General features: G+C 38.6%; 1 protein-coding gene across 1 annotated transcript in view; it reads right to left on the bottom strand.

The window, feature by feature from the left end:
• LOC145414551 (uncharacterized) overlaps positions 1-22500 on the bottom strand; it is a 244392-nt gene that overhangs the window by 182399 nt on the left and 39493 nt on the right. Inside the window, exons 3-4 of the mRNA XM_080284071.1 lie at positions 2922-2995; positions 1272-1471 (exon numbers count right to left, since the gene is read on the bottom strand). Of these exons, the coding sequence (XP_080140197.1) occupies positions 1272-1471; positions 2922-2995 (274 nt within the window). The remainder of the gene's footprint in view (positions 1-1271; positions 1472-2921; positions 2996-22500) is intronic.

Here is a 22500-nt window from a genome sequence, read left to right as displayed (position 1 = left end):
TGGAGCACCAAGATTTTCAGTACTTTTAGAGACAGGAATATTTGTTCCATTGAAAGTAATGTAGGAATCAGGCAATACTGGTCTGTTAGTAATAAGGATATATTTGGCTTTCCTAGCATTAAATGAGACAATATTATTTTATCCCCATTCAGTGATCTTAGATGAGTCTTAGTAAGTCTTGATTTATGGAGATTATTATGCTGGTTTGGGAGTTAGAGATATCAAACTTTGTGAATGGGGCTGTTAAGAGTGTTGGAACTGTGAAGCGTCGAGTCATCTGCATATGAATGAACGGGATTATCATATTAGGAGGGGAGAGAGGATAAGCAATAGAAACGGGGAAGGCTTCAGAAACGAGAAGGATTATGAAAAGATTATGAACATAATACGCAGATTATCATTCACAACAAAAACAGACTATTTTCGCAAACCTGCGGCGAAACTATCGCAGCTAGTTTTTAAAAGTTTCTCTGTTTGAAAGTCATACAGTATGTGAAACTGCTCTATTAAAACGCCACCATATGGCCAAAATTGAAAACTGGTAAATAGTTAGCTGATACATCAGCTGATGCAACCTCTGACATGTCATATCAACTCAAAACTTCAAGCTGAGCAACTTTGTATTTCATAAGAATGTCGCTAAAATTCCTCCATGTACCCGAAATTGAAAATCGCCTAATAGTAAGTTGTTGCGTCAGCAGCTGATACGTCTACTGACACAACAGCTGAGCAACGTGAATTTTACAAGAAAATCGCCTAAGAGTAGATATTCGAAGTTTCTTGAAGAAAAAAAAAATCCCCAAATTGTACCATTTATAGACCTATACTGTAGACCTATTGGCTTGGCTACTGGTAACAAAAACAAAGTACTCATAAATCTACCCACTAAGTCACCCAAATCCTACTTAACAAGAGCAAGCAACGAAAACTCATTTGTAAAACCACCCGATCCATGAAACGAGTATGAAAAACGAGAGGGAGGGAGAGAAGAAGGGGGGGGGGAAGTAAGATGGCAAGTGATTGAGAATGTGAAGGCAAAGTGAGGGAGGAGGAGACTGAGGGAAAAAGAAAGAGGGAAGGAAGCGAGAGGAAAACATAAGGCATAAGAGAGATTCTGAATTTCTGAATAGAAAAATAGAATAATTAACCTAGGCTAAAAAAAAAGGGGGGGGGGGAGGAAAGAAAAGATAAAAAACAATCATGAACGGATAAATATAGAAACTATTACAAATATCGCAAACCCTGGCTACCAAAATGCAAAGCCTACTCACCATATTGCCAAGATCGGGCCTGACAGTCACCAGAAGCGAGAACTCCTTAGGGAAGCCACCTGGATAGATGTCCCGAGTGTGGACCAGAAGTGGGCGATTTCTCACGGCGCGCCACGAACCGGGCCGGGTACTGGACTCACGCCATCCGAACTTGGAAGGCTTGTATTGTTTATCCTGAAGGTGCAGGACGTCGAGGGTGCCTGGTGGAAAGAGTGGAAGCATGTGGAGTACGTCTTGGTTAAATAATAGGCTAATACTACTGCTACTACTACCACTACTACTACTACTGCTACTGCTACTACTACTACTACTACTACTACTACTAATAATAATAATAATAATAATAATAATAATAATAATAATAATAATAACAATAATGATAAAAAAAAAAAACAGTAATATTGATCATCGTCATCACCACTGTCTTGAAGAGGGGGTCGTCGAAGATGCCTGTAGGAGGACGGGGGTTTAACTTGCCAGTACTGTTAATATCCTTGTCACAGTCTGCAGTATTGTACATAACGCCATTATTATCATCATCAACATTATCCTGCAGGATACTGTATGAAAGGACGCGAGTTCGATATCAGACTGGGGCCGGGAACAGTTTGATGATTTGAATTAGGTAAAAACAGACCATACCGATTTTCCCACCACCATGTCAGTAAATAACACCCCAGCCAATACCATTACACCACTCCTAAAGGTTACAGCCCTAAAATACATTCAGATTGGACAGTGGGTTTCAGCGCTGAGGTGGTGGCATGTGAAGGTTTGTTATAATTAGAAGTATTAGGCCTTAGGGAAGGGATTGTCATGTCTGAGCCCAGAGTCAAGGACATAATAAGAACATATGAAGATATTAATATTTTTTTAAGGTAACAGAGATGAAAGAAGTATTAATACAAAAATATTATATACATAATGTGGATAATCATACAGAAAAAACAAACAAACAGAATTATAAAAAAATAAATATATTTATGCCATCCATCTACCATTCTTGCATTTCCCCAGAAAGAATGTAAGTGTTCAGGATTGGTCCGATATTTAATTAGAGTGACCAGTCGCTCGGCCCTGAGTGACATTACCTGATTAATAAGCCCCAACCTGATCTTGAATGTAAACCCTTATGTGTCACGTCCACTTGGAATGCCTTAAAAACCATTAAACCTCCATGATTCTATCTGGTTATGTGACTACCACCGAACGTAATACAGTATAATATGATTTCCCGGGTTTAAACTAAATGGGGAGGAGGGGGGGGGGGATCACAGAGACGTCAACTAAAGGCAGCCCAATATTGAGTGAGAGGATGGTAATAAAAGTTTCCCCCGAAGCAGTTACCCCTGAAAGAATGTTAAAAACAAAACAAAAGGATCCTTGGGCTGAAGGGGTTAAAGAAAATATACAAGGTAATGCAGATAATGCAGATAATAAAAGTAATATACACATTAATGTTAATTATACGGACAGGAGATATAGATGATGAAAGATATAAGAAAATAATGCAGTTACAGTACTTTAGTTTTCAAAGATTTAATAGGCATAATCGAAATAACGAGCAACAGGTATAAAAATTACCTCATATAATAATACTGGTAATTTAGACAAGAGATAATGCAGATAATTAGTCATCAGACCACTCACCATTGCAAGAGAAAAAGTTGCAGCGTCTTTTCTCTGTGTTGTAACCCTGGCAGCCGTGAGAGTGCAGACAGTACCTGAGGGCAAATAGTACACATTAGCATCATCATCATCATCATCACCATCATCATAACTCACTCACTTCATTAGCAGAGAATGCTATATGCTTCACCAGTCCTTATCATCATCATCATCATCATCATCACTCACCCACTTCATTAGCAGTGAATAATATACACAACATCAATGCCTAAATAGCTGTCATCATCATCACCACTACCTCCACCATTACCACCATTATCACCTCTACCATCATCTTCCCACATTCAAAATTTCCACCTCATTATCAGAATATAATAACTACAGACATCAACTCTTAATCAGAGACCCTTTAAGTGAAGCTATACTAGTCAGGTGCAGCTATAAACAGCAGGCTGACTTTTAATTACTATTAGCCTTCATTAACCCTCTCACATCAAGGGGCTTTCCTGAGCTGCAATGATGATGTGTATATTATTCACCATCCTCGTAAAGAATCTAGTGCAGGGTATAAGAAATCAAGTGATAAATGTAGTAGTTTTTATGATAGTACAATGGAGATTTCAGGAAAACAAGTGCAGTAGAACTAGACAGATGCGGGACCATATGGGGCTTTCCTGGCGAGATGCATTTTGTGTGGGAGATTCCTTTGGGGGATACAGTGAACCACAGTGAACCATCCAGCACGTGAAAATCTTTAGGGCGTGACTGACCAACTGGTTCGCTCTTCAAGATGCTTCCCTAGCAGAACCTTGCTGCTCATTAAAATAGGGATAAATTATTTGCTAGCAGCGCGGGGAAAATGGTCAAAAGGAAGAAGAAGAAGAAGACGAAGACGAAGAAGAAGAAGAGAAGGAGAAGGAGGTTAAAAAAGAAGAAGAAGAAAATGAAAAGAAGAGGAAGGTGCTAAAGTTGGGCAAATGAACTGAAGACAGGGCGAGAAGTAGGAGGAGAAGAGGATGAAGAAGGTCCTAAAGCTGGAAAAATGTGCTGATGACAGGGCAAGAAGAAGAAAAGAAGACTAAGAAGAAGCAGTAGGAGGAGGAGGAGGAGAAGAAGAAGAAGAAGAAGAAGAAGGTCCTAAAGTTGGGCAAATGAGCTGAAGACAGGGCGATGTGTGCTGCGAGTATGATCATAACCCAGTATGTGTAGGCTCGTCATAAATAAAAACCCAATATCTGCTCTGAATTACCAGGACGAATGTTAACCTCCTCGACACGGTGACGTCTTTTAGAGTTCTGCTACTTCCCGGCGATATTATTTACTGTAAGAAAAGCTTTTGGAAATGAAGTGGGGTTAGAGATCGCTTTCCTTAGGTCTTTCATCACGAGAAGTCTCCCTTGAATTTAATGAAGTCGTTTAGAAGTAGCAAAAAGAAAAAACAAAATGAAAAAAAAAAAAAAGACGTCACTATGATAAACTGGTTGGTCAAAGTTATTCAATAGTTCAGTTATAAAATACAGTATACAGAAAGTTCAAATGAAAAGTGGAGAAGACAGAGATCCCCCTTGTTACATTAATCCGTTCAAGGCGATTTTTATCCTATTTATTCTTGCTATCTCCAGACGATTGTACTCAGCTCAGGAAAGCCCCTTGATGTGAGAGGGTTAATGAAGGCTATATCTTATCCTCTCCAGTTCGAAACGTTCCTCCAAAGCCGAATTAAACAACCTGGAAAAGTCAAAAATAAACTGGAAAATACCTCATCGGACTGAAGGGGTTAACCTCTGTAGTACGATGAAGCCTTATTATTTATTTATTTGTATTTATTTATTTACTTATTTACCATATTTATTTGCTGTCACTCCCGGACGATTCTGATGAAGATTTAGAGGTAACTTTTGAACTATGTTAGCCCTTCAGAAATAAATTGGATTTTCTAAGCTGAATAAAAACGTCTGGAAGCAGCATGGACAGCAGTAGTAGTTGCAACCCCCTTCTTATCTGGACGTGAACCCGGTGGCCTGCAGGCTCAAATTGCCTATCTCTAGGCCACCTACCTCCTTTATGGGAGCTGGGAAGGAGTTGAGGGACGTTTATGTAATCAAGCAAAGGAGCCGCCCAGTTTTACCGGTGCAGTTACGTGAAAGCGACTCTCTCTAGCACGAGCAGCAAGGGCAAAGCAATAAAACAAGCCATAAAATTTATGGCGTTAAGAGATAATAAAGGTTACGATGTCAGGAATACAAAAAGGTGAGGCAAAAAGACTCATTAAGGATACAGGTCACTTTGCATCAGAATTTAGGAAGTCTTTTTATATCGTGCTTGATGATCTTAACGTTAACCAAAAAGATGAAACTTTTTGAATCCCACTGCTCCAAGAACAGTGAGGTGATATTAAAGACTTTACTAATTTCCATCTAGATACTGAAAAAAAAAAAATCTTTACCAACATAACTGGTTTTAATCTAGAAAACAAGCTCCCACTTTAGATTAATTTACTATGTAGGTTAGCTTATCTATTACCGGACACTAAAAATAAAACTCAAGTTAATGTAACGTATCATAAATTAATTTATAGAATAGAAGTTGATAAGGTCACCACGTCCGTAGAACGCTAGACGAGTGTTCTCGGAGTCAGCTCGAAGAAAAATAGTTAACTTTCATCTGCTGAAGGCTATTGTGTCAGGAACTGGTTCAGAGCAGATATGGAATAAAGCAAGACCCAGAAAAAGTTGCGTATATCTCCTCTGAAGGCTAACCAGTCAACCCAACATACAGCATTTCGAAGTGGTTATTTTTTATCTATTTATTAATATTATTCTTTTAACATGCAGCCTTTCGTTCTGGTTATTTATCTGTTGCTCAGTCATTTCCTCAACATCCAGCATTTCGTAGTGGTTATTTATCAATTTATTTAGTTATGCTCTCAACACGCAGCACTTCGTGGTGTTTTTACTTATCTATTTAGTTACTTTCTCAATATGCAGCATTTCTCAGTGGTTACTTATCTGTTTAATTAGTTATTTTATATCATGTGTTCCGTACACTGTATAAACTTGGCAGTCCGTTCTTTGTGGTCCAAATATCCTCTTATATGTCGCACGTCCTCGATGTCATTTAGCTCCTTAACCGTTTTAACCCGATTTTGTATTATCCTCATTAGTCTTGCTACCTCCAAATTATTTTATTCAGCTTAGATATCTTGTACTGAAGGTCTTAGTTAAAGATATTTATTTCTAACCCTCGAGTCTGAGTAGTCCTTCCCCGTTCTATTTAAAAAATCGTCTCTGCATGTAACAAGACTGTGATAAGAAAAAAAAAAAAAAAAAAAAAAACAGTCACCGGAATGAACGATTTGAGCCAGTAAAGTACTTGAAGTAACATCAAAAGTAACCCTTTCACTCCAATGACGTATTTTTTAACGTTTATTCTTGCTACTCCCAGAAAACAACATTCAGATTAAAAGTCTCTCTCATTGAAGGGGTAAATGAAGCTGTAAAGTCAAAGAAACAACTATCTTCCCAGTTCTGTCTCAAGAAAATTGACAACTGGCGAAATACAATGAAAACCCCATCTCTGCTAGTATGTGTTTCAGATAGTTCGATTTTTCCGCCATGTATTCCTCAGACTTTGGGAAATCATTTGTGTCTGTGTTTGTTCATCTAACCCTTCCACTATGAAAAACCTCTCCAAAGCTGAATAAAATCGTCAGGACTGAGTAAAATTAAAACATTATTGGATTCAGGAAGTGTAGAAAGTCTCTCCGCATAACACTGATCGTTAAGATTATTTTTTTGTTCTTGACTAATTTGAAACTTGACTTATGAGAGTAATTGAAAGGCAAGATGTAGAGGACATATATATTAACCACTGGACTCGGATGATGTACTTATTTCAATCTGACTTCCCTCAGGATTTCATTCAGCACAGGGCAGACCTCTCCATAACGATGAGTTAGACGCAGACTCCACTAATCCCTTCCGTCCAAAAGATTTATCCAAAGTTTAATAAAATCGTCTAGCTGTAGACTGATATATCTGGAAAAAAAAAAAAAAAAAAGCTACTGGACTGAGAGGGTTAGAGTACTTGAGAACATCGATAGGGATGAGAGTTACCATAAAATTCCAAAATACAGGGTGGTCTGTAAATAACACTCCACCTAAAACTAACACGAAAGAATCTTACGTGTTGCAGGAACGGCTCAATCGGCTGGTGTGGGTGTGGTTGTTGCATTTGCAGTAGGACATGATGCGGGGTGGATACTGATAACGCTGACTGAGCCATACCCGTAACACGCATGAAATCGCCTAAGTGGAAGTGAAGTGTTATATATGGCCAACCCTGTATAATGTCAAAATAAAGATAAGAAGAGATGATAGACAAGGAAACACAAATTCACTTTTTCGGTTCAGTATGGATAATCTTAATGAGCCGTTCAATTAAACTGATCTCGCCAAAATGTAAACAATTCCCAAATGTTAAAGGATTGTTTATGGAAGACTCGTAATTTTTAGGTGTGATCAGCCTACATCTTACATTACAGAGTTTAATTGGTAATTATATGGAAAGTTCGCACACATATCACCATCACATTGTTCAGAAATTATCGTCAAAATTATGAGCTTGTCCAAATTTCCACGCTCTTTATTCAAAAATCATCGTCTTCAGTGTTCATACGAGGTGCTTCCCTGACCCCTCTTACACTGTTCACTTCCTCTTATTCCTCCCGCTTCCCTCTTGCTCCATTTCCACACCCTTCCGCTGACCTCCTTCCTCCCCTGCAGACTGTCTTTCCCTTGCACTGACCATCTCCATTTCTTTCCACCTACTCCTATTATTTTTATTATCATACTTCCCTCTTTTTCTCACACCATTCATCTGTCATCCCTCTTTCCTGCTTCTCCTCCATACTCTTCAATTTCCTTCCTTCTTTCTTTCCTTCCTTCTCTTCTGACTGCCTTTCCGTTCCCCCTTACTTTTCCATCCGTTCCTCTCTCTATTCCTTCTACCTCTACCTTCCTTTCTTTCCCTCCCACACTGACTCCCATGAACTCCTATTTTTTTTTTACCTTCATCTCTTCCTAAAATAAACTCTTTCTCCCTCCCCTAGCACTGTCTTTTTCTTATTTTTCTCCAATTTCTTCTTCACTTTCCTTCCTTTATTTTCTCACTAGCACATTCCAGTCCCACGTCGCTTTCTGCATTTCTACTACTCCCAATTATTTCTTTACCTATCTCCATCACTAGTTTCTTTTCATTATCTTTGCTTTCCTCTATTCATTTGACTTCTTTCCTTCCCCCTTTCCACCGTTTTTTCCATTTCTCCCCCCTCCCTGCCACTATCCTCTTCCCTTTCTCCTTTGTGTATCTTTTATCCTTCTTTACCACTGTTTCCCTCTTTCCATCCTGCCTTTTTTCTTCCTCTCCTGCTACCAGATCTCTCTCTCTCTCTCTCTCTCTCTCTCTCTCTCTCTCTCACACACACACACACACACACACACACACACACACACACACACTAAACCATCATTCTTTCCTTCTAGTGTCTCTCTGTGTGTCTCTCCCTCACCTCCACCCTCCTTTCCTCTCTTCCAGTGTTTCCCTCCCTCCTTTGAATATCACCTTTTCCTCTTACATTTTTCCCTCTTTCCTTCCAGTGTCTTCCTCTCCTCTCTCCATTTCTTTCTTCTTTCCTACCTTCCACTCTTACTGCCTCCCTTCTCCCACTGACTTCTCTACCTTCCAAGCACTTTCTTACCTTCTTACCTTCCCTTCCCTTTCCCTCCTAACACTTTCTTCCCTTCTTCCCTTCCCTTCCAAACAATTTCTTACCTTCTTCCCTTCCCTTCCTAACACTTTCTTACCTTCTTCCCTTCCCTTCCTAACACGTTCTTTCCTTCTTCCCTTCCTAACGCTTTCTTCCCTTCTTCCCTTCCCTTCTTAACACGTTCTTCCCTTCCTTTCCTAACATTTTCTTAATTCCTTCCCTTTCCTTCCTTTCCCAACACAATCTTACCTTCTTCCCAACCCTTCTTAACACTCTTACTTCCTTCTCTTTCCTTCTCTTCCCAAATTGCTTTCTACTCATTTTCACCTCTTTCCCTTCAGCTCCCCCCTCCCCTTTCTGGCTTCTCGTTCATACTATTCTGGTTCTCCTTCCTTCCTACCACTTTCCTCCCTCCCCTCCTTCCCCCGAGAGAAGTAAGGTCCCTCCAGAGACACCTTTGGCGCCTCCGTCAGCCCTTCTGTTACACACACACACACACACACACACACACACACACACACACACACACACACACACACACACACACACACACACACACATACACACTTACACACACACCAAGATGCCTATTCTTGTAGAGAATTGAGACTTTCTGTACTTTTTTTACTCTAACTTGGCTTAAAATTTCCACCTGTCCATCAAAAATACTGGGTTAGCGATAGATTAATACTAGATTATGATGCTAGTGACGAAGAGGGGCCGTGGAAATGATGTAGAGCCGCAGCATTACCTTTTTCTGGCATTGAGCTACGTGAAATAGCTGCAAAAGAACACGGATGTGGGTCAAGATAAGGTGAAAGACTACGAGCACTTTTTCCTTACCAGTTTGCTTCCTCACATGCCACGTTGATATTCTCTTTTGTGATATCTGTGTAATCAATATCGATATTAGAAGGATGTGAATTTGATACATAAAAGAATTCCAGTAAATAGGCAAAATACATCCCAAGGAAAGACAAGCTGAACGGTCTCCTTCGTCGGTGATAAAATGGTCCCTAGATCTCCACAATATGCATTTCCAAACTTCAACCTATATTTTTTGACCTGGTGTTAAAACCTGACTAAGGTCCCTAACCCCTTTCATCTTGGTGTTGGCCAAATGGGTTGATTTGACTTTTGTCTTGTAATCTAAGAGACTCGTTCCAGCCCCAAAACAAAGGCTCATCGTACTTTATGCAACCACAATTTGCATTCATATGCAAAAAAGAAAATCGTGTAGCAGTAACAAGAGTATGATAAAATGAAGACAATATGTTGGAGGAACCACTAGTGACAATTTGACATCTTAACCCTTCTATCCAGTGACGTGTTTTCTTTGAAATATTCTGCTCACTTCTGCACCGCTGGTTCTTGACCTAGGAGCCATAGTCTTCTGGGGATCTATTATTATTATTATTATTATTATTATTTTTACAGAGGGGCGGAGGTGGGGATGGTGTAATCATAGGTAATGTTATTTGGAGTCATTAAAGTCAGAATTTCAAAGACATTTTCTCGAAGCTGAGTATGACAGAAATGCTTTTGTGTAAGCCTTCCTTGGAGGGCATTCCAGGTAGCAATGCAAAATGAACTACCGGAATTTTTAACGATTCATTTGACTATGAAATATACAGATAGAGAGAAAATGAGAGGAGTTACTGGAGCTTTTGTTGAGAATGGGTTGCTACACAATGATTGAAAAATGGTTTAGACGAGGTTGTTTATCTGGCTTTGAGAAGAAGAGAACTTCAAGATCCTGAACATCTAATCAAGTCACCATTTTTGGTTCCACGTGAAAGACGACCTCTGGTGCGCTTTTATAGTGACTCCTATTTGTTCTGTGGCCACGGAACTATACTAGACTATTTTATTAAACTTTGGGGACATCTGCTGTACTGAAAAGTTAAAGGAAACGTGCAACTAACCTTCCCCGTCTGAACAGCCTGCCTGAAACATACGAAATCGTCTGCAATGACAAATAAATGAAAATGAGCTCTAGACTTGAAGACGTTAACAGTGGGTGGTCTTCGCTGCTGCATGAAGGTAGTAACAAGAAAAAAGAACCCCTTCACAAGAAATGGGTACAAAATGCTAAAACTTCCCTATCGCCATAATGTTTGTGTTGGAAGCATTAACTTATCACCGACAGGCTACTGATGATGGGATAAGTATGGCCCTAAAGCTGATAGTGCTAACTCAAACAAAAACACCCCATTTATAATTACTGCTTTCTCTTCTGGACTAGAGGTTAACGCTGCTTGCGTGTTCAGTTTTTCATTCTACCGCAGACACCTAAATTAATCCAATCACATAATTGACGTGTTGTATATTTTATTCCATTCATCTTCAGACTATATTACTCAGCTTAGGAGGTATCTCATATCCTGGCAGGGTGTAAGGAAGGCTGTATCTAACCCTGAATTTCGAAAAATCTCACAATAACTGAATAAAATTATGTAGAGATAAAACACACACACACACACACACACACACACACACACACACACACACACACACACACACACACACACACACACACAGAACTGTAGGAGTGAAGAGGTTCGGTTGCCTGCACATCCATTCTTAGGCAGACTCAGACACTGGACCACCACAATTTAGCTTCATCACTCAAATCATCAAGAGGGCCAGATCTAGCACTTTGGAAATAGGGAGGCGCGATTCATGGGAGAATTACCTCTCAAACAATTTATACGATCAGATCAAAATGCTCTCTCAATTTATTTATTAAAATTATTGGAAACAACTGTTGACAGCATTTTGTAAATAATATTTACTGCATTTTTTTGGTGAACAACGTTATTGTTTTTATTATACGTAATCACTGATATCTAAAAAGAGGGGGGAGGGGAGTATACTTGTCCGTCCCCCACTCCCCCCACTCCACTCCGAACTTGTTTACAGCAGTTGGCCTCTTTCTAAAGAACCTGGATGTTAAGTACCACTGACAGGAATCTGATTGTACTCTTTTTGCTTTAACTTGGCCTCCAATCTCTCTCTCTCTCTCTCTCTCTCTCTCTCTCTCTCTCTCTCTCTCACTCTGAAGCAACAGAAGACTTGAAAACTACATAGGCAAGAGAGCATTTGGGATGGGAGGAGATTCAGAATTTTATACTCATTACTACATTCCGCACCATACTGTACTCACAAAACATAAGTAGCTTGTGGAATGTAGTAATGGATGTAGAACACTGAATGTCCTCTCATTCCAAATGCTCTTATATTTCTGTGCTTATTATTTTTGTCTCGAATTTTAGCTCTCGTTTTGGATTTTTTCTAGTTTATGATCTGTGTAAGGAAGCTACCACCAACCATCTAATATGCATTTTTAGCACATAAACGCGTCTCTGGCCACATCACCTAGGTACCAACTCCCACCTACCTGCCTTCACAAGTTTGTTTTCCCCTATGAACCTATACTCCCCCAGGGACCTATTTCCCTCATGGACCTGTATCCCCTTTTGGACCTAATATTCCACATAGATTAATTTTAGCAATGAACTGGATTTTTTTAATGAACTATTTTTCATCATGGACCTATCTTCCTCAGTGCAGCTATTTCCTCAAATGGACTTGTTCCCCATGGACCATTTTACCCAAGAACCTTTTTTTTCCTTGGACCTATTTCCGTCTTTGGACCTATTTTTTTTCCTGGACCTAATGTCACCATGGAATTATTTTACCTGTGGGCCTACCGGTATTTCACCCATGGACTTATTTTCCCCTCTGGACCTATTTTTCCCCATGAACCTGTTTTTCCCATGGATCATTTTGTCAACATGGACCTACTTTTCCTGGACCTCTTATTTAACATGGATCTGCCTTCCACCATGAACATACGTTTCCCTCCATTGGCCCTACGTGGACTGGACAATACAAATCTGTAGAATTTTACATATCGGATGAGAGGAAGCCTGAGTACTATACAGTAGAATGATTTTAGACTGTAAATCTCGTGATGTAGCTCGAATGCTTCTCTATATAAGTAGGAAACATCCCCCACTGTTCTGAAGGATTTTATTGTACAATAAACTCGTGTGCAATTTACCTTTTTCTAGTAATGACTGATGAAGAATTATAGAAAGAACAAAATCGATGTTATGACTGCCCGAGTTTGCGACTCCTACGAAGGTTACTGGGCTCTGCAAGCAGTTTTGCACTTAAATAGTTAAGATCTTTTAGGTTACATACATAAAGTGGGGCTCCACATACGTTTTCGTACCTATGTCCCAACGTCTTATGCACGTGACACAATCGGAACTTGGGCAGTCCCAACATAATCAACACTACTGTGATTACTGATTACCACGAGAATATGGCGATAGACAAGAAGTGCTATTGAAAGGTTGTACAACCACAACACTGACCTTCTCAGGCAATAAACTGCGTGAAAATCAATACACAGCTAAAAAGAACGAAAATGTAGACTTTCTTAAGGTGAGAGAACAATAGATTAACAGCCACTATTCAACCTCCTCACCTAAATTCTTGAAATAGTAAGCCTGCCCCTGAATTACCTGAATGTTAATGGTAGGACGCCAATGTGATAAGTATCTAGGAACCAGGGTGTTTAGCCTGATTCAGACCTCCAGCTCGATGCTTCTCCTAATTAAATATAATCATTTAGAAATGTCAAGAATAAAACAAGAAGGACCACTCATCCAGTGCAACACCCACACTTACTTACTGGTTTAAATCTCGAACAGCTGTCTTTGCCCTATGACTCTGATTTTTATGTAATTCCTCGTAAAAAAAAAAAAAAAAAAAAACTTCATTCCTCTGTGGACTTGTCCTGAACACTTACACAAAGTTTAGCCCACCCACCTCCTCAAAAAATAAAGAAAAAAATAAAAATATAAAAAAATAAATTAAATGAAAATACGCTGGCCATGCCACATGACCTATACTTTCAATTACTGTTCACATAAGCAGAAGGTCAGCCCCTTGACTGATCCTGAACCCTTTTACTAAAACTGGAGTAAAAGCAGATAAAAACTGCTTTTGGTATTTTATTCACACAAAGACATACGGTTCAAAATTTGACCTTTTCCAGTGACCTTCACCTTTAACTAATAGTTCCCGAATTTGACGCCTTTCTTCCTTACATCACCCTCAACCCTTCCACGTAGTTCGGTCTACGTCAGGTAAAAACTTCTTAAGTTGGCCTTGCTTGGCCCAATATTTACCTAACATTATGACCTTGACCTTTGACCTGATGTTCTCAAAAACAGTAATCTAACCTCTTGGCTATCACTGTACTCTTCCACCAAATTGCGCTTGTAGAGGGTAAAATCTGTTTGAGCTATTTTGTTGACACAAATAAACAATTGAAGCAGACAAACAAACACACAAACTTTGAACAAACATATGACCCCTTCTCGCTTTGCGAACGGGGGTGTAATTACGCCCTCAGACCGTAGGACTTTCTCCTCTGCCTACTAGCTTCCCTTTCTCTTTCATACTGATCACTGCTGCTTCCTCCTACTTCTCGTTTCTCCTGCTTCCCTCTTCCCCTCTTTTCTCATACTTTTCTTTCTTTTTCCCTCCTCTATACCATTCCGTTTCGTTCATTCCCTCTCTCCCAAATACTTCAGACCCATTCCTTTCTCGCCGCCATCCTCTCATCATTCCTTCCCTCCTCATTCCCACTTTAATTCCTTTTTCTATCACTACCATCCTCTCTTCTTTTTATGCTTTCTTTCCTTAACACACTAACTCCCTCCGGCTTCTCTTAAAATTCTTACCTTCGTATCCATATTCGTACTTCCCCTTTCCTCATTACTATTTCCTACTTTAATTTTCTCTTCTTTAGTTCTCTCCATTCTTTGTCGCACAGACTCCCTCAAGTTCATCCTATTTTCTTACTTTGTTCTCCTCAAATTTTCCTTCTCCCTCCTATATCACTGTTTTACTGTCTTTAATTTCCTTTTCTTCCTTTCTTTTCCCACTGATTCCTTTCATTCCCTAATTACTAAATCCTTTATATCTCCTTTCAAAATTATGTTTCCCCTTTGTTATCGCTATTTTTCTTTCCTTATGAACGATTTTCTTTTTTCTCATCTCATCCTTTTTCACTGCTTTTCCACTGGGTTTTTCTCTCCTTTGCACTATCGTCCTTTCATAATCCTTGTCTTTTCTTCTTCCATTCCTCTATACTATTGCTCTCCTCCCTCGTAATGTCTCCTTCCTCACTTCCTCCCATGGGTTTCTCTCCCCCCTCCCATTCTCTCTCCCTTTCCCACATCTTATCTTCCTCCCCTCCAGATTCTTCCTGTCTCTCCACACCTTCCTTTCTTCACCTCCATTATCACTTCTCTTCCTCTCTTACCCCTCGTCTCCCGTTTCTCCTCTCATCTCATCTTATTTTTCTTCCTTCCAAATGCCTCCATCTTTTTTTTCACTTCTTTCTTTACTGCATTCCAGTGTCTCCATCCTTCATCCTTCCCCCCCCCCCTCTCTCTCTCTCTCTCTCTCTCTCTCCTCATCCTTTCTTCCTCCCTGTGCCTTCCTGTCTTTTCACAAGGCTCCATAGTAGTTAATCAGATTCAAGAATACTTTTGTTTTTCCCATATTTTTCACTTCAAAGTTCTTAGTTTTATTGCAAGTGTTCCTAGTATTAATACTACCTATAGCTTCCCACAAGATGTATTTTCAAGTTTCAGTCTCCTTTTATAAAACTTCGTTCTTTTTTAACTCAAGGTGCCCTAACCCCTTTCATCTCAGCTGACAGTCAAGTGTAGTCAGATCTGTGGGTCGGCTTAATTATTATAGTAACTCATGAAACTCGTCCCAACCCCAGAACTATGAGCTCGTCAAATTTCAAGCGACCACGACTTACACGGCTTAGTATTCAAGTTGTGCGAGTGGCACAGTCCCATCAGGTGCACATTATTAGCTAAAAAAGAATATCGTGTAGGGATATCAAGAACAAATATAACGACGACAACATACTGGAGGAGTCACTAGTAACAGCCTGACCTCTTAACCCTTCTCCGGTGAAGTGTTTTATTTATAATATTCTCAGTTTTACACCAGTGGTTCCCAACCTAGTAGTCATGGTCTTCTATGGAATCATGCTTTTTTTTGTGGGGGAGAGGGGAATGGGTTGAGAGTCATCGTGTAATCGAAAGTAGCGGTATCTAGAGTCATAAAACACTGAATTTCAAGACACATTTTCTTGAAGCTAAATCTGAGAAAAATTCTTTTTCTGTCAGTTTTTTTCTTACAGGGCATTCCTGGTTGTATGGAAGATGAACTTCAGGAAATTATAAAGATGTACTCGACTAGGAAATACACAGAAAGAGAAACTTAACGGACATTTGGTTGAGAATGGGTTGTTACACAATCGACAAATTGGTTATACTGGTGCTTCTACAATTCTTCTTTACCCGGCTGTGTGAAGCAGAGAGCTCCAAGATGCTGAGCATCAAATCAAGTCACCGTTATTGGCTCTATGTAGATGACCTCTGGTGTGCCTTTACTGTGAATTTAACACTGATGCCTAAATTAATGGTGAACTGTGCAATGTCAATATCATTACTCCAGTTTTTCAAACAAACATTCATTCTCGTGAATTCACTGCGTCCTTAATGTAAATCACCCGAGTTGTTTAAATATCTTTTCTAACGTGTTCCTTAGGGCGAGAGTGACTATTTACGTCCTCAGAGGAAGTTGTAGGTGAGGTCCATGGATGCTATCGTAACTTGTGAAGGGGACACAGAATGGAAAAAGTTAGTACGAGTAACCAGTGAGCTAGACTATTATCACTAGTCTTTGAGGCGATCTTTGGTGGTAAATATATATATATATATATATATATATATATATATATATATATATATATATATATATATATATATATATATATATATATTTATATATATTTGTATAAATATATATTTGTATATATATATATATATATATATATATATATATATATATATATATTTATATATATTTGTATATGTATATATATATATATATATATATATATATATATATATATATATATATATATATATATATATATATATATATACAAATATATATATATATATATATATATATATATATATATATATATATATATATATATTTATATATATATATATATATATATATATATATATATATATATTTATTTATATAGGGAAGAATACATTTAACCTTTGCACTTCTAGAAGCCTTTACTGTGCTGAATTAAACGTCCGGAGACAGTAAGAGTAAAACGAATAAATAAATAAAAGCGCGTAATAGGATTTAAACGGTTGGCCATGGCTGCTGATCTTATACAGTCCTACACAATATCGCCTGACTTAGCAAGAACAAAAATATACGATCACTTCATACATAATGGACAAAATAAAAAGCAAACAAAAACAGAAACGCAAAAAATTCTCATACCCATTATACTTACTGGCGATAGTGATGGTAGGATAGGTGCAACCTCTGTAATAAGAGCGTTAAAGCATAAAAACACTGTATATATAATACCTGCTTTCTACCCCTTCGTTAGTAGTTAAGGCTGTTTGCGTGTCTGCTCACATACAACTTCAGACAACTTAATTAACAGCTTCACTGCGATGACGTATTGTACATTTTATTTTTGCTAACCTTCGGACGATTTTATTAAATTAGAAGAAAGCTTTTAAAGACAGAGGGACCAGTGAAGGTCGTATCTAACCCCTCCATTTCGAAAAATCTCTCTCAGGTTGAATTAAATGATCTGAAGGTTACACACACACACACACACACACACACACACACACACACACACACACACACACACACAATTTCACTTTCAATCAAATTCTTTTAGTATTCGCCCTCATTCTGAATATCATGAATGTAAAATTCTTTCTTGATTAGGCCTATGCTCGTTTTCCTTTAACTCGGCCTATATTTGCCATCCCTCCATCTTGAATGCTGAGCTTTATGATCAGATAATTGATGGAATAAGGCGCAAGTCACGAAGACGTGCTATGGAATGGATGTAGAGCTAGATTTTTTTTTTTTTTTTTTTTTTTGACGTGAAATCATCTGCAAATGAAGGACAACAATTTGGACCGAGTTAATGTAAAAGATTTTGAGATTAACAGCCTCTATTGAACTCCTTCATCCAAACTGTAATAGCAATACACCTTCATTTGAATGACGAGAATGTTCAGTGGTAGTGGCAGGAATGTGATATAACAAGTCTCCAGCAATCAGGGTGCTTAACTTTATTAAGTTCTCTAGTTGGAAGTCCTTCCCAAACTGAATATCATCTTTTGGATATATCAGGAACAGAATACAGAAAAATACTTTCTTTGAATAGGTTTGTAGGTGCTTGACTTCATTCTACCAATACACCAGTCCTGCATGAGACAGCCCTAGCATGTATTCAATATGGACGGTGGGTGTTAGCGCCGAAGTGGTGACATGTGGAGGTGTAGGAGGACTACTGGGCCTTGGGATAGGCTACTGCCCCCGAGATATAGGCCATGAAGCCTTTGCCCAGAGTCGGACACATTAAAAAAAAAAAAAAAAAAAAAATTCTGCCGTGCGATGCTAAACAGAGTATTGTCGTCTGGGCGTATCAAGGGACGGGAAAAAAAAAATCCTCTGAGTGAATGAACTAAGTATCTGACACAGGAAGGTGATTTTTTTTTTTTTTTTTTTTTTTTTTTTTTTTTTTTTTAGTGAGTTTACGGACCAGGAAGCAATCGTTTGTACTAACCAGCGTGCATCGGTAGACTGCGCCAACCAGTACGAAAAGTCTTCCCTCACCTGAATATCATCCTTTGGAGATATACAAAACAAATTGCAAAGTACGTTCTCTGGTTGAGCGAAATAACTCAGTCAGTCCCATGACCTGTTTAACCATTCATTTTTTTCCGGCATGCAAGCGTTGTCTTATTATTTTAAGAGGCATACGGTTGTGAAAAGTCCATGAAAGCTACCCCTCCAAATTCGAAAAACCTCTCCTAAGTTGAATCACATTGGCTGGATCTATCTATCTATCTATCTATCTACCTACAGTCTGTGTACATAGACACGCACAAACACATTCTCTCTCTCTCTCTCTCTCTCTCTCTATATATATATATATATATATATATATATATATATATATATATATATATATATATATATATATATACTGTATGAGTGTGTGTGTTTGCGTGTGTGTATGCATGTATGCCTGTATGTATAAATGTATGTATGTGTGTATGTATGTATGTGTGAGTGTTTGTAGAAAACCCCTTGGCTGAATATGTTAAGACGCAGAAGAGGCAGAGAGCTGATTAATCTCTTGTATGTGATGACGTAATAGTTGATTTTATTTTTGTTATCTAGAGACGATTTTATTTACCAGAAGATACTATTTGAATACAGGGAGTCAGATATGTCCTCCATTAATCTTTTTAGGGCAAGATGTCTTCCTTTCGGTCGAAAAAAACCGTCTAGTAGTAGCCAGACTAAATAACAGGGTTCATCAGATTGGAGGATTGTACAAACAATTCTCAGTTTCTTCACCAAATTCCTCAGACGGTAAAAACCCGCCTCTGAAAGATAATAATGTCAGTGGGTGGAGGCAGAAATTGATACGAGTTTGTGAAGGACTAGGCAACAATATCCAGGAATCTCGTGGTGCCAGCCTAGAATCAGCCTGTCGGGTTTGTAGGTCAATCATCAGTACATACCACCGTGCAAGCGACGTTAGGAGGGAATGGTTAAAGGTCAGAGGTTAAGGCAGGCTAGGTTACGTCAGCTTAGGATAGTGGTTATTTGGCTAGATTAGGGTATAGAACTAGAGGTTAAGGTAGATTATAATTGATTCGGTAAAGTTTAGTTAATAGCAGGAGTTTGCCACCATATTTTTCTGATCACATATGTAGCCAGTCGACCAAAGAAATGGCAACACCACTAACAAATTAATACTTTCGCTAAACAAAGCAATTCCAGAGTTCTAATGGCACTCAGGCTTAGCTATAAACATAATGCTGCACATGATTTTATTTCTCTTTCCACACTGTGGATAAACAGGTCGATAAGATAAGATACATTTACACAAAATCAAAGAAAGTACATACATCAGGTCATCAAATAAAAATTGGCAAACAAGTTTTTCGCAAAATGGCCTTATGCGACTGTTGACTAAAAGGTTTACTGACCCCAGGATTTGAGGTCATGGATTAATTTACTTCATTGTAGGACTGAAGTTGGATTATATTAGCAGTGATGAAGCAAGGTTAGATTACAATAGGTTACAGCTGAAATTAGATTGTAAACTTAGAGGCTAGGCTAGATTAGGCGAAATTAGACAACATGATATTACATTTAGAAAAGAAACAATGACACATTTAACGTGAGCAATTTTTATGCCCGGCCAAGAGAAGGTATGACGTGTGTGTGTGTGTGTGTGTGTGTGTGTGTGTGGCGGGGGAGGGGGGCGTGGTTGCATGAACCCCCCTCCTTATATTTTTTTAACACAGCAATGAATACTCATAACAAAAGAACAACGTTATTTACCAAAACAGATGCAGTAAATATTAGACATAAATATTATCAATGAATAATTCAATGATTTAAAGTAACTTGAGAATGCACTTTGATCTAATTGTTTAAACGGTTTAGGTGTAATTCCACCAAGGATCGTCCCCGTCCCGTTTCCAAGGTACTTTATTGAATTCGGCCCTAATAAGAAATCGAGTGATGAAGGTAAATTGTTGAGTTAAAAATACTTGTCTGTGCTTCCATAAGAGCGAATGCACACGCAACCGAAGCACTCCCACAGCCTGCGTGTGTGTGTGTGTGTGTGTGTGTGTGTGTGTGTGTGTGTGTGTGTGTGTGTTTGATCAAAATAACTCGAAAAGTTTACATCCAGTTTTAGCCAACTTGATGGAAGGGATGAGGGATAGCCAAGGGGTGGACGTATTGTTTTTAGCACATTAGATCAAACGTCACGGTCAAAGGGAAAGGTCAACTTAAGCAGTTTTTATCCGACGTATAATAAACGTTGCGGAAATTTTCTAGATAAAACAATGATAATAAGATCTGATTTTGAGAACAGTCAGTGGTCGGGGTCACAGGGAAATGCAAAAAATCAAGGTTACTGACAAAGTTAACGCATACAGTTCTAGTCGGATTTGAACCAGTCCTTGAGGAAGGATTAGGGGTTACGATAGAATGGAGTAATTTGATATTGGAAGTAATATGTCGAAGGTTAAAGTAACAGGGCATAGTCAAATATTATGCCCTTAGTCCATTTGGTGGACATGGGTGTTGTACTCTCTGAATGCTCCCTCTTCTCTCTCTCTCTCTCTCTGTCTCTCTGTCTCTGTCTCTGTCTGTCTGTCTGTCTGTCTCTCTCTCTCTCTCTCTCTCTCTCTCTCTCTCTCTCTCTCTCTCTCTCTCTCTCTCTCTCTCATTGTGAGGCTACAAATTAAGAGGCAACCGATTCTGGGAAAGCAAGTGTTTGACTTAGTGGGCAGTCCTCCAGTTCGAAGGCTTCCGTCAACTGAATACAGTCCTTCGGAATTGCAGAAAAGGAAAAAAAAGTCAAAATATGTCCTCTGACTGACTTGGAAATCTCCTTCCATCTGATGATTGTTTTTATTATTTTTCATGGGGGATTTTATTTTTTCTTTAACCAAGGGATAACATCTTTTTGTGAGAGAGTTAAAGAGCGTTTGTCAAGCTCTCACAAGAAAAAAATAAAAATAAAACCCTGAGCTACATCGTCTGGAGATAGCAAGGAAAAAAATTCTTAAGGTGATTGGATTCCGCAGCAGGGGCAGAAGTGTAGTTACATCAGAAGACTTTTTAAATATATTCTAGCTGATTTCAGTTTATTTTATTCCACTTGGAGAGACCTTTTCAACTGGACGGGTGAGATAGTGTCAACATTATATCCTCTTCCATGGTGAATAAAATCGTCGAATGGTAGCAGTCTTTAAGAACTAGAGCACAACATGGGACTAGAGGGGTTAGCGAGCACAAAGCCAGCTTTTTTTTTTCTTTTTTCTTTTCTCACAGTATCCCGCCTCTGAATTGTATGAATGTCAAGGGGTCATGGCAGGAGTGTGATACGTAAGCAATAATTTCCAGGAATCTCGAGTGATGGGCTAGAATTAGCCTACCTGGTCTGTACGTCATTTATCAGTAGAGTTCGCTGTGCAAGATATGACAATCGTATAACAGACAGGTGATAATTTTGCAGTAGGTCAGGAGTGAGGTTAGTGCAAATCAGGGGCAATTAGGTTAAGCTAGTTAAAAGCAGGGGTTGGCAACCATTTTTTTTTTTCCCCGGCATGGTTGTAGCCAGCCAAACACAGGATTAACAGTGCTATGATTAAGAAAATAGATTCTAATGTTTGAACTTATTTTTCTTTTTTATGCTGTGGACAATAGGCCCATAAATATATGAAATACATATCTACAAAAATTGCAACATTTTCGGAAGTACATACACTAAATCAGAGCACAAAAATTGAAATGGCTGTATACTTTACTGGAAATGGTCACATATGGCCATTGACTGTTGAAGTTGCTGACACCAGATTAAAAGCTATACGAGTCAGATTATAGTAACGTTGATGTTAGATCAGATTACAATTGATGAGGTTAGAATGGCTTATACCAGGCTAGAAGTTAGATTAAAAGTTAGAGATTAGGTCAGGTGATTAGATTTTTAGATTATTATACACTGGATATTTAGATTAAGAATTAGAATACAATGAATGTAAGTATTTTATGTGACAGGAGGTTGACAGATAACTTAGACTCAAAGTTAGATTAGTAGGGTTAGGCCATTAGTTCATAGAGCTGTAG

This window comes from Coenobita brevimanus, chromosome 100 (genome assembly GCF_032717465.1).
Source record: "Coenobita brevimanus isolate Jiangsu-jjx chromosome 100, ASM3271746v2, whole genome shotgun sequence".
Classification (NCBI taxonomy): Eukaryota; Metazoa; Arthropoda; class Malacostraca; order Decapoda; family Coenobitidae; genus Coenobita; species Coenobita brevimanus.
This window is presented reverse-complemented; position numbering and strand designations above follow the sequence as displayed.